The sequence below is a fragment of the Eretmochelys imbricata genome, chromosome 10 (assembly GCF_965152235.1).
Source record: "Eretmochelys imbricata isolate rEreImb1 chromosome 10, rEreImb1.hap1, whole genome shotgun sequence".
NCBI classification, from domain to species: Eukaryota; Metazoa; Chordata; order Testudines; family Cheloniidae; genus Eretmochelys; species Eretmochelys imbricata.
In genome coordinates, this window is record NC_135581.1 from 13,659,077 (window position 1) to 13,671,578 (window position 12,502).

Sequence of the window (12,502 nt, forward strand, 5' to 3'; positions counted from 1 at the left end):
GTGAGACGGCGAGCTGTGCAGAGCGGAGCCGGTCGTGAGACAGCGGAGCAGAGCCCTGTGGGGCAGTCAGCTTCAGGACACCTAAGGTGCCCCTTACCTCTTCCCCCCCACACAGGCACATTTTAGCCAGACTGGGGAGCAACACTCTGCAAATGAACTTTTGAACTCTGGGGCTGGACTTTTTGAACTTTGGGTGATTTGTGGATTGCTGGACTCAAGAGACATTTGGGTTCTGGGATTCAAGAACCCGAGGGAAAGGATGTGGCCCAATTTGCTGGGGTGGGTCTTTGCTCATGGTTTGGTTAATGAACACTAGTTGTGGTGTTTCCCCAATTTAATGCTGATGTCGTTTACCTCATGTTAGTAAAGATTCTCTGCTACACCGAGACTCTATGCTTGCGAGAGGGGAAGTATTGCCTCTTTGAGGCGCCCAGGGGGTGTGTAAGATTTTCCCAGGTCACTGGGTGGGGGCTCGAGCCAGTTTTGCATTTGCTTTGATGAGAGGGAACCCCTGTGTACTGCACCCGGCCCTTGCTGCTATCAACTTGGCCTGGCAGAAGGGTTACACTTGCACAGTGCTTCGAAGGAATAAAGTGCTAATTAAAGGTGAAGGCTACATTCTTCAGAAATTGGATGTGTAACAATAGGTATCTAAATCAATAATCTCGCAGAGATCTGGCCTTCCTCTAATCGCTCGCTGCATTTGAAAGCAGCATTGCATGCTCTTTGAACATGTCACCAGGATGGACAAAAATACCCCAGCACGGTGCTCTCAGACTCTACATTGATGTGTGAAGGGATGCACAACTTGACCCTACCTGGCATCACCTGTGAGGCTGCCCCAGAGATTTGTAGATTTGCAGGATTGAGCCAGATCTGGGAACTTCATTCTATGACGCCTGGTACAATGTCATCATCATTGATGACTGGTGGCTGGTGCATCAGTCCTCAGACTATACACGTTTGAAAATCAGGGCATATACATAATCAAAGATGCTGAGTTACCCACATTTGGACATTTTGGCCTAAGTGTGATGTAATTTAAAAAAAATCTGATAGTGAAAGGCTGAAAATCTTGTCTCCCTCCGATGATCAAGTGTTGCTAGGCAGATCTGACTATTGAAGCATGAAACATTATATCCGGGGCTCAATCAGGGGCTTCCAAACTTTTCCCAGTCATGGGGTTGCACTGACAACTTGCTGGGACTAAGTGGGAGGCATCTCATTCGTATGATATCAAACAGATTGAGATATATTCACACTGCCCCATCCTCCATGCAAACTCCTAACAAATCTCCGTGGTACCTATGCATATATCTCATCCGACCAATTAATATTCACTTTGTGGTGGCATTACAGTAAAACTACAATTGGGCCACAGTCCTGCAGTTTGTTGCTTACCAGCAGACACCTGAACCTCTGTTGGGCCCCATTGACTACAACAGGACTCTGCACAGATGCAGGGGTCCACCCATGCACAATGACTTGCGGGCGAGGAGCAAGACTATACTGTAAAGGGATAATGGTTTCAATGTATGACTTGATTCTAAAGCCAAGGCAAAGACATGGCTTACCAAGTCAATCTTTAACATACCAAGATAAGAAGCACAAAGTGCAGTTAGGAGTTAGTATAGACAGCTGGCACAGTATGACTTACTTCATTGCATATTCTTGAGGGATGCTGACAATTTGGCTTAGTTTGAAAATCCAGCAAACAGGCAGCATGAAGTGGATTCAGACCCCCAGGAAAGCAGAATTTTCAGACAAAATGCCTTGCACAAACCATTAGAAAGCATCACAAAAAAGCCACTGTAAAGTGCATTGAAATGACTACAGCATAGGTTATTGGGACTGCAATGCTTTGAGGTGTGTACGAGGTACTGCCCGGGAAAGTCACAACAGAGATGGCTCTGGGGAATAGGACAGTTTCTTTCTGAGGCCCTCCAACATGCTATAGAAACTCCATGGCCCCGCTGTGCCACAACAACTGTTTTTCTGCATGTAAAAGCAGGGGCCAGCTTTAGGAGGCAGCAAGCAGTGCAAGTTCCCAGGGCCCCACGCCACAGGGGGGCATCGTGAAGCTACGTTTCTCAGGCTTTGGCTTTAGCCCCGGGTGGTGGGACTTGGGGGTCCAGGCTGCAGTCCTGCACAGCATGACTTTGGCTTTCTGTCCTGGACCTTACCAAGTCTAAAGCCAGCCATGCTTGATGGACCCCCTGAAACCTGCTTGCGGCTCTCGCAGGGGACCCCAGATCCCTGGTTGTGAACCACTGGAATAGGAGATAGTCTATCATCATGCTATAATACTTCTACATATCTGGTGGGAGGCTTCAGGCAATCCACCACCAAAGCATTGAACAGGATGGGATGCTACAGGGAGTAAAACAATACTTCAAGGGTGGTCAGACTGCAAGGCAGAAGAGCCGCAGGAGGTCACCCTCTATCACTGGGAAAGGATGAGCTATATGTGCAAGATGGGGTTTTGCTTAAAGGGGACAATGCAGTAATCCCAGCCGATTCAAGACCTGACATCATGAGACAGATACATAATACATTCTTGGGTATTAAGCATGCCTGAGATGAGCCCAGCTGTGTATCTACTAGCCAGGCATGAATGGCTATGGAACAGTGGGAGCTGTTCAGAGTGTAGTGATCAACAACAGAAGGAGACTACATACAGCCTAACCTGACCCTGAGAAAAGGCCTCTCTGTGTAGAGGATAAAATTTTCAAAAGTACACAAGTCACTTAGTGACTTTCAATGGGACTTTGGTTCCTTAGATACTTATGAAAATTTTACCTCTAGTCTTTTAATTCTTTAATTTTTTTCAAGTTTCTCCCATACTCTAGGCACATTACAGACATTCAAAAGATAGATTCATTTGATGCATTTTGTAAATATTTGAGACCATAGGAACTGCCCTGTTGAGTAAGAACAGTTGTCCATCTAGTGTATTATCTGTTTCTAACAGTAGCCATTACCAGATGCTTCTAAAAGAGTTGCAAGATATCCCATAATGGACAGTTATGGAATAACTGGCCCATAAGGGAGCTTTCTTTCTAACCCCAAGCAAGGTTGGCATATGCCCCTATGTAGGAACCTTATGGTAGTGTGGATGTTCTCATTATCCATATAAATGCCAATTTCTTTTTCAAATCCTGCTAAACTCTTGGGTTCATTTGATACCTCGTGGCATCAAGTCCCACAGGTTAATTAGGTGTTAGGTATAAAAGTATATCTTTTTATCTGTTTTAAATGTATGCAATTTGTTTCACTGAATGCCTCCTTGTTCTTGTAAATAGAACAGATAGTGTAAACAGAACCAATTGAATATTTTCCCTTTATCATTCATTATTTTATATACCTCAGTCATATTCCCTCTTTATCATTTTCTCTCTACATTAAACAGTCCCGATCTTCAGTTTCTTCTTACGTAGAAATCTTTCCATTTCACTAATTATTTTCATCACCTATCTCTGCATCCCCTTCTATCTTTTTTGAGGTGGGGTAACCAGAACTAAACATAGTATTCACAGTGAGAACATGCCATCAATTTATATATTTTTAATATTAGTGTCTCTCTCATTCTTTATGCAGCATAGTGCTTGTCTGACCACTACTGTGCATTGGGCAGATGTGTGACTGGTGTCAACAAGCTAGTTTTCCTGAGTGATTGCAGTTAATTTAGAACCTAGCAATTGTTATGAGTAATTCAAATTATTCTTTTCAAATCACCTTGCATTTACTGATGCTGAATTTCATCTGCCATTATGCTGCTCATTTGCCTAGCTTGCTTAGGACTCTCTCGAGTTTTTTAGAGTCTTGTCTACTATTGACTAGCCTAAATAATTTGTATTATCTGCCAGTGTTGCCACTTCATTGTTGTCTCCTTTTTCTAAACCATTAATGGGTTTATTAAACACCAGCTGTCCTAGTTATATCCTAGAGATATCCTCTTATTAACCTTTTACCCTGTGATTCTTGAGGGTATGTCTATACTAGAGAAATGGAGGTGTGTTAGAAAAACTGTTATCTCACATGTTTTAGTTAGCATGTTGTTAACACCAGTTACTGCCATCCATTGTGGACAAACACATTAGCTGGCTGTGGTTAAGCCTCCATCATAGCTTCCTTTCACCCCAAATTAATTGCCCTTCCCCTCACACCCCAAAAAGCCTGGGAGAACAGGCTGCATGTCCTGAAGGTCACCAAATCTGGTCTTTGGAGAACCACAGGCTACGTCTTGTCTGTGCAGGAGACAGAGCTTTCTCAGGGTCTGGTCTGAGAGACTGGAATGAACTCCCCTGGGAATTGAGGACCATCACAAACATTCCCACCTTCAGTTCCAAGTGCAAGACACACTTTTCTGACCTGCCTTCTCTAACAACTACACAGCAGCACATATATTTAAAAGACGAAAACAAAGCCCTGCCTAAACAAAACCCTATTGTGATCAATGAACGCTTCACTGCCAGCTTACAAGGTTTCTGGTATGTACATTCTGGTTCAACAAAATATGGCATGTGAGATCTTAAAGAAAAGCCAGAATCACAGTGATGATTAATATAATTGTGAAATGTATGTACCAATACTATGCAAGGAGTTATGTATGCCTACTGAAAATGTGCTTTAAAGTGTGTATCACGGCAGAGTTGACAAACTGGCTTTCTGTCATGCAAAAGAGGTTTAGTCACCAGTCTGTTGGCATGTAAATTAAACATTGTAAGGTTAACACCATAGAGAGTCATTTACGTATGAAGTCAACAGGAGGATGTGAAATCAACAGGGAGGCAGCACAATGGAAACAAAGCCACAGAGGTTATCTTGGTTCTGGGTACAGACAGTGAACTTTTGGGGATATAAGGAGAAGGAAAACACCACTTCATTCTCTGCCTAGGAAGCAGACAGTATGATTACATTCATGAAAATGGGATCACAAAGGGCCTTGGTTAAAATGCTGCAAAGGACATTTGCGATGAGATACATTCCTTTAGACAGAAGGTTAGCCTGTTAAGTTTAGTCTCTAGAAATCATGTTATGATTTTGTTCGAAATGTAACCTTTGGTTTTCATTATTCTTACTATCTCTTGACTCTGATAATAAACATATTTGTTGATTTCACTATAAATATATCCAAGTGTTGGGATATTAAGGGCTGATCCCGAGTTGAATCATACAAGCTGGTGTGTACATTTTCTCCTTGGGGACTGGAGACCTGCTGTTTCTGGGAGTGTTTGGTGGATAAAGAGCTGGACACTACAGGGGAACACTTCAAAGAGGTTTGGGGATAGGATGCGCCTATTGTTAACCTGCAAGGCAAAGTAAGGGCTGGCATAGCCCAGAAGAGAGTGCTTGGCTGGCTCACAGGCTGGCAGCATCAGAGAGCTGACCCCCAGTTAAGCACAAACAAGTCTCCCTCATGCTGGAGGCAGAGGGTAACAAGGTGACTCTCAGCCCTTGGTTCCCCAAGAACCTATACAGTGCACATGGTTCCACTCCTGGAAAGAAAATGTATCACATGACACAGATTAGTCACGTTCCTTATTGCACGACAGGAAGGCATCAGGACTATGCCGAGGAGGGTTGTATAAGAAATTATGTAGAACAGAATGGTAGCACATTGGAACTCTGAGCCTGAGCACCTCACAGGATGACAACAGCTGCAATATCACAGGGTAGAGAGGCAGTTTCTGAAAGTGACAAGCCCCACACCATGTTGGGCTTTAGAGGTCAAACGCAGCCCCTTCAGCTTGATCCGGACCTTAGCTGGTGGTTGTGGAGCACAGGTGTAATGTGCACGTCCAGGGACATGTTGCGGATAAGCCACCGCTTTCTGCATGAGAAGTTTCAAGGCATAACTCCAAGTCAAGTACACTGCTGTAATCTAATAGGGGTGACAAAGGCACAGGCAGCTAAATGGGTGCAGCCTTGGTGCCAAGAGCAGATCATAAGCACACCTGGCAACTGCTGCTATTGGGGCAGCTGGGGACGCAGCAAGACTGCCAGGGTATGAGCCATAGAAACAGAGAATGGGTTGGTATACCTGTCACAGAGAGGCACCGATGTCACATCTGCCATTTCCTCTGGCCCTTTACTCCATCTCCTAAGCACCATCCCCAAAAGCAAGCTCCAGATGTCCAGGGCACTTTGGGGCAGCTTGGGGCGTACCTATCTGCCTCTCTCAGACACGCTGCGGCCCCTGGGGCAGGCTGCGTGCCCCTCCTTTGGTGCCTCTCCCCCCTCGCCTGCCCCGGCCCTCCCCCCGAGAGCCAGAGCCAGAGCCAGAGCCGGCTTTGCCTGGTGAGGGAGGCTGCGCTTCCGCGTGAGTGACAGCAGACGGGACTTCCTGCCGGGGAGCTGCTGCAGCGCCCGAACGCTTTGCAGGCGAGCTCTCTGGGGTCGGCGGGGGGTGGGGGTGGGGGGCAGGGCGGCGAAGGGGACCCCTCAGCTGGAGCCCGTCCACGGCTGCCCAGGGAGAGGAAAGGTAGCAGCAGCCAGGGAAGGAGGAGGCGGCCGCGCTGCGGAATAACAGGACCCCCCCCCCCCTCCCCGCCGCGTAAGGGGAGAGAGAGGAGAGCTGCTGCTGTCACTGCTCCAGCCACTCAGGTATTTATATGGCCCTCTCCCTCCACATCCTTTCCCCACGGCTCCTCTTGTCCCCTAGCCTGGTTTGGCACCCTTCCGTCCTCCTTCCTCTCCGGTGTTGACAGCCCCTTTCCCTCTCCATCCCTCCCCCATCCCCAGGCTTTGGAGCTGCTCCCCAGCAACAATGAGTTTATTTCAGCACAAAGCCTGGTGCTAGTGGTGGAGGCAGGGGAGGGGGCTGCTTATTCTCTCCCCCCTTATTCACCCCCACATGGTGCCATTCACAAAGGCTGGGAGATGCTCTGATGGGGGGGATATCGTCTCCAGCACTGGGACAATTGAAAGAAGAGGAGATGCCCCCTTTCCTACACCCCTACCCGAAAACAAATCCCAGTCCAGCATGAAATTTCTCCCACTTCATTGTAAAACACACAGCTAAATTCTCTCCCACTGGAGGGAGACGCTTTAAAAACTGCTTTGAAATGAATTCTTGGGAGGAAGGGGTTTCCCTCCAAATCTGTTTTAAGACATAATCCCCAACCTTAGCCCAAGTTTCAGTTAGGTGGAGGGAGAATTGTCTCGTTTCGGATTCATTTTGAGCCAGGTTTATAAGAGCATCTGGCTCTTGTGATGAAGGATTTTGCTGTGTCGTTTTTGTTCCAAGGGAGCATTTAAGCATCTCATCTATTGTTTTTCTGTAAAAAAAAAAAAAAAAAATCCCTCTTGTTTGAAATTGTCCCCTCCTGAAACATTCCTAGGGGTTGAAAGCAAACCTCAAAAGATGCTCTGATGATGGGAATTGAGAAGATGTGATGAAACTTAAATGATCTTCTGATATAAGTAAGTTAATATAGATCGAAAAGACCACAAACATATGTCCTTTTAATTTGTACTGGGTGAACACACATTAATTGGAGGAATCAAACATGTTTTTCCTTCATCACCAAACTCCTCTGCCCCATATATATTTAAAAAAAAGAGTATTAAAGTATTTTACTAGAGACAGATGCCCCTCCATCTTCTACAGAAATCTAGCACCCTGAAGAGAGGGATCTAGACTCCATTTGTATACCGATAGGGACATTAGTCTAAATTGTTATTTAGCAGATATCTTTAAAACTCATATTGTGCATGATTTATTGCACCATTGTTTTCAAATGTTGAAGAATGTCTAATAATTTGAATGCTCTTTTTGTAATTCTTGGTATGTTGCTTTTGTAGAGATGACATGATTCAATATTTGCGTGTGAAGTGCCACGACATTGACATGTGCTGAATTGTTAGCTTGTGAAGAGAAGATGTACAATATTAAAATACCTTAGTTCTGTCAAATTGCTTTGACAAAAGACTTCAGGAATTCTCTTTGATATCTTAATTGCACCATTTTCTTACCTACGTTTGTTTTCTGTTTACAAGCCTGAAGATGGCTGCTTCTTCCTCCTGCAATGTGGAAGAAGATGAGAGCCTGAAGGGATGTGAACTCTATGTTCAGAAGCATAACATCCAACAGATTTTGAAAGAGTGCATTGTAAACCTTTGCATAGCAAAACCAGACCGGCCAATGAAGTTCCTCAGAGAACATTTTGAAAAATTAGAAAAGGTCAGTGGCTTTCATGTGGCTTCTATTTTCAGTTTCCAAGTGTATGAATGCAAAGGATGTTCTTAAAGTTTCATATATTTGGGTGCAATCTTTTCTTAGCATTCTGCTTTAGTAGTTATCCTTTTAAAAAAGCTCCTAAGAGAAAAACTTTTGTTTGCATATGTGCAGTGCAATATCTGATATCATGCACAACTTCTTTTTGTGGGATAAGGGTTATAATTTCTCCTCAGATTGCAAGGACAATTGCACTGACTGGTAAAATTGATCCAGAGAGTTACAAAAATTTATAGCATTATAACATACAGGGCCCTGTTCTCCCCTTCCATCAGAAGGACCTGCACAGCAGAGCAATGTGTGGGTTCTTCCTATTCATTCCAATGTCAGGAGGTGTAGTTTGCCCTTACCTCCATCATGGAATCTCCAAGTTCTGTGTAGATCTCGGGAAATGCGCAGAGGCCAATCTGCTACTTGACTACACTGACTCCTGTCCATACTGGAGAGCACAAGTACCACAGGAGTGGTGCTTATAGGGACTGTCTATACTTTGACTGCTCTGAAAAGGCATGTTGCACAGTGTAGAGGCATGTCATCATGCTAGGCTGATCTGGTGTGCCCACTTACAGACAGGCATAGTGTTATAGATGAACCCTTACTTGATTTTTCTCACGCCCAGAGGAATCAAGAAGTCCAAACAGACAGTTGGATGCTAAGAAGCACCTTCTTGTGGAGGGTCTCATTTATTAACAGAAAAGCCAGTACAGAGTATAAACAAAACTTTCACCCCAACATCTCAGCTGTAGGACTGGGTCATTCTTAGCCTATCTGTCTCTCACCTGAGTCTAGTGCTCATCTTTACCCAGGCTCTTCCTCAAGGATTTTCTCAGTTCCAGTCTTTGCCTCTGGAGTTAGGACTCTTGCTCCTACCAGAGTGAGAGCCTTCTCTGGAGTGAGGGGAGGTTAGTCCACTGTGACTCTTCCCCAGGGACAGCAGGTGATCCCTGCCAGGCAAAGCCTCCGGCCACTGTCTAGGAGACCCTGACTGAGACCAGGTCCTCTAGGATACCTGCTGACTGCATCTCTCTTCCTACAAGGTTCCCCTCTCTAAGAGCACCTCTTACAGGTTCCCCATTCTGATAGATTCCACAGACAGCTCACCCTCTAGGCTCTCTGCTCAGCCGTCTTCAGGGAGCTCCTCCCTACTAGAGCTTCCTGTCTCCATTTAGAGTTTTCCTTTAACTAAGCTTGGATAATCTTTATTAGGTCCAGGTGCTCATTTACTAATCAGCCACCTGGAGTAGACAGTTACCCCCTGATGAGGCCTTCATAAGGTGGTCACAGGCAGACTTGGCCCTAAATCCCCATAAAAGGCAAATGCCCTTTGTGGGGAAAAGCAGCACTGATAAACACATCCTCAGCTGGAACCCGACAGAGCTTCCCAGAAGCTATCTTGGCATGAGAAGGAAGAGGGGAAGCACGTAGCAAAGAACTTTCTCCTCTGTGGAGACAGGATTCCCTCCAAGCATAGATGCAGAAGGAAGTATGAGGCTCTGGATCTTTAACTGTACAAGGCCTCACTCCTGCAAAGACTTACACATATGCTTAACTTTAAGCCTAAGAGTCCTAGTGGGACTGTTTGCGTGCATAAAGTAAGTGTGTAAATCTTTGCAGGATCATGGTCTAAGTTAGATGTGGTTGCAACTTGACTTCATTTTTAAAAGTATTTTTATTGTAAATGTGGAATTTTAGGTTAAAAAGAAAAAAATATGCACAGAACAAGAAATATAATAATCAGTTGGCTGCAAATGCAGCCTATGTACTATATGTTGTGTATGCATTGTTTGTATGATAGGTTTCAGAGTGGTAGCTGTGTTAGTCTGTATCAGCAGAAAGAACGAGGAGTACTTGTGGCACCTTAGAGATTAACATATTTATTTGAGAATAAGCTTTCGTGGGCTAAATCCCACTTCATCAGATGCATGTAGTGGAAAATACAGTAGGAAGATATATATATATATAGAGAGAGAGAACATGAAAAAATGGGGGTTGCCATGCCAGCTCTAAAGAGAGCAATCGATTAAGGTGGGCTATTAGCAGGAGAAAAAAAAAACGTTTGTAGTGATAATCAGGATGGCCCATTTCGAAGAGTTGACAAGAAGGTGTGAGTAACAGTAGGGGGAAAATGAGCAGGGGAAATAGTTTTTAGTTAGTGTAATGACTCATCCACTCCCACTCTTTATTCAAGCCTAATTTAATGGTGTCCAGTTTGCAGATTAATTCCAGTTCTGCTGTTTCCTGTTGGAGTCTGTTTTTGAAGTTTTTGTTGTTGAATAATTGCGACTTTTAGGTCTGTAATTGAGTGTCCAGAGCGGTCGAAGTGTTCTCCAACTGATTTTTGAATGTTATAATTCTTGACGTCTGATTTGTGTCCATTTATTCTTTTGCGCAGAGACTGTCCGGTTTGGCCAATGTACATGGCAGAGGGGCATTGCTGGCATATATCATGTTGGTGGATGTGCAGGTGAACGAGCCTCTGATAGTGTGGCTGATGTGATTAGGTCCTATGATGATGTCCCTTGAATAGATATGTGGACAGAGTTGGCAACGGGCTTTGCTGCAAGGATAGGTTCCTGGGTTAGTGTTTTTGTTGTGCGTTGTGTGGTTGCTGGAGTGTATTTGCTTCAGGTTGTTTTAAAATAAAAAAACCCAATATTTGTATACTGTTGGAAACAACTCAGAGTATACACCATGTTATGGGGGGGTAACACTCTGAGTGGACCACCAAGATCATTAGCTGTGGCACATATATCACAAAAAAGACAAAATTCACATCAAAACAGTTTTTTCTAAACTTCTGAAAACTGAGCTCCACTTCAGTACAATGAAACCAATTCTGGTTCCTCCACCTTGCTATGTATTGGTAGAGACTTACCTATTGTAATGTACACATCTTCTGAACTTTGTAGCTAGTGTGAGGGCGACGTGCATCATACTTCTGCAAAACGCTTTCTTAAAATGTGCCACGCTAGTCCGTATTATTTCAGTATTTTATTATTAGTCTCCTTGGCTAATGGGATTATTTATTTGAATTGCAGTTGCAAGGGATCATGGCTCCATTGTGTTAGATGCTGTATACAGAATTAGAACTTTACATTGTCCCTGCCCAGAGAACTTACATTGTTTTCACTTAGGTTTTTACTATTTCAGGAGAGAGCAGTGCATAATGCTTCATAGTAGTATATAGACCAGGAGGCAAACAACTTGCCCCCATACAAACCAGTGAAAACTTTCCAGTGTTTTGAAAGCTGAATGAGATTAGGGGCTAGATCACCTGTTATGTGAGGAAAAAACCAACCAGGACAGGAAATTCTGTGAATTTCATGTTGACAGTGGAAGGAGGCAATGTTTGTCTTAACTCCTAGGGAACAGTCAGGGGAGTCAGACCCTGCAGTGCTTAAAGTTGGCTGGAGTCCCAAAGGGTTGTAGACCTGGCCAAAAAATAAAAGAATTGAGCTGGGTTGCTGAGGGGTGCACTTTAAGCAATGTCTTTCCAAAGCTGCTGATCCCAGCTTATGATAAGCTCCCCACTTTTTTCAGACCACTTTAAACACTGAGCCCCCTGAATCTACAGATCTTGGGACATCCCTGGAAACCTACAGCTTTCAAATAGTGGTTAGTCTCTGTCTCTGTCTAGCAGCATGACTCCCTCGATCAAAGACGTCCTTGAGGGGAAACGGGCTCACATCATTGAGGGTCTTCCAGTGTAGGATAAGGTTGACTAGGTCAATTGTTTGGGATTGATGGGGTGAACCAATGCCGTGGGAGAGTGGTCCTCACAACCGTACCCAGCTTGCTGAGCTCTAAACTCACAGGGGCAACAGTATGATGGTGCTGTGGAGGCAGGACTCCCCTCTTTTCTGTGCAATCATCCTAGATCCAACTGAGCTGTGTGGCCCCTCAGTGAGTAGAAGCATTTAGGATGATCAGATCCAATATGTTGCTAGCAACATAAAATCCTCAGCCCTGCCATGTGCACAAGTGCATCCCTGTCCTCATGTGGAACCCCACTGAAGTAGTGAGGTTCCATATGGGCTCTGGGCATCACATGCTGAATCAGGACCCAAGAGTGCAAAACTGGTGAATCCTGCACTTTGATGGCCTGTGATGGGGCGATTTATAATTTGTAAACAAAAGTCAAGAGAATTGCTTCAGAAACCTTCTATCCTGTTTTTAATACCTACTGACACTATTATTACAGGCAAGTGTGCCAAGACAATTTTAATATACCTTGTGTTTGCCGAATAAGGAGCTTGATAATTG

The 12,502-nt window shown here is 44.5% G+C and overlaps 1 protein-coding gene across 2 annotated transcripts in view; it reads left to right on the top strand.

Moving 5' to 3' along the window:
* Positions 1-6,430: 6,430 nt before the first annotated feature.
* PRKAR1B (protein kinase cAMP-dependent type I regulatory subunit beta) overlaps positions 6,431-12,502 on the top strand; it is a 120,525-nt gene continuing 114,453 nt past the window's right edge. The window contains exons 1-3 of one of the 2 annotated variants that reach the window (XM_077828855.1): positions 6,431-6,606; positions 7,344-7,425; positions 8,002-8,185. In XM_077828855.1, coding sequence (XP_077684981.1) covers positions 8,009-8,185 — 177 coding nt within the window. In that variant the 5' untranslated portion in view covers positions 6,431-6,606; positions 7,344-7,425; positions 8,002-8,008. The remainder of the gene's footprint in view (positions 6,607-7,343; positions 7,426-8,001; positions 8,186-12,502) is intronic. The other variant, XM_077828854.1, reaches the window with a different exon arrangement.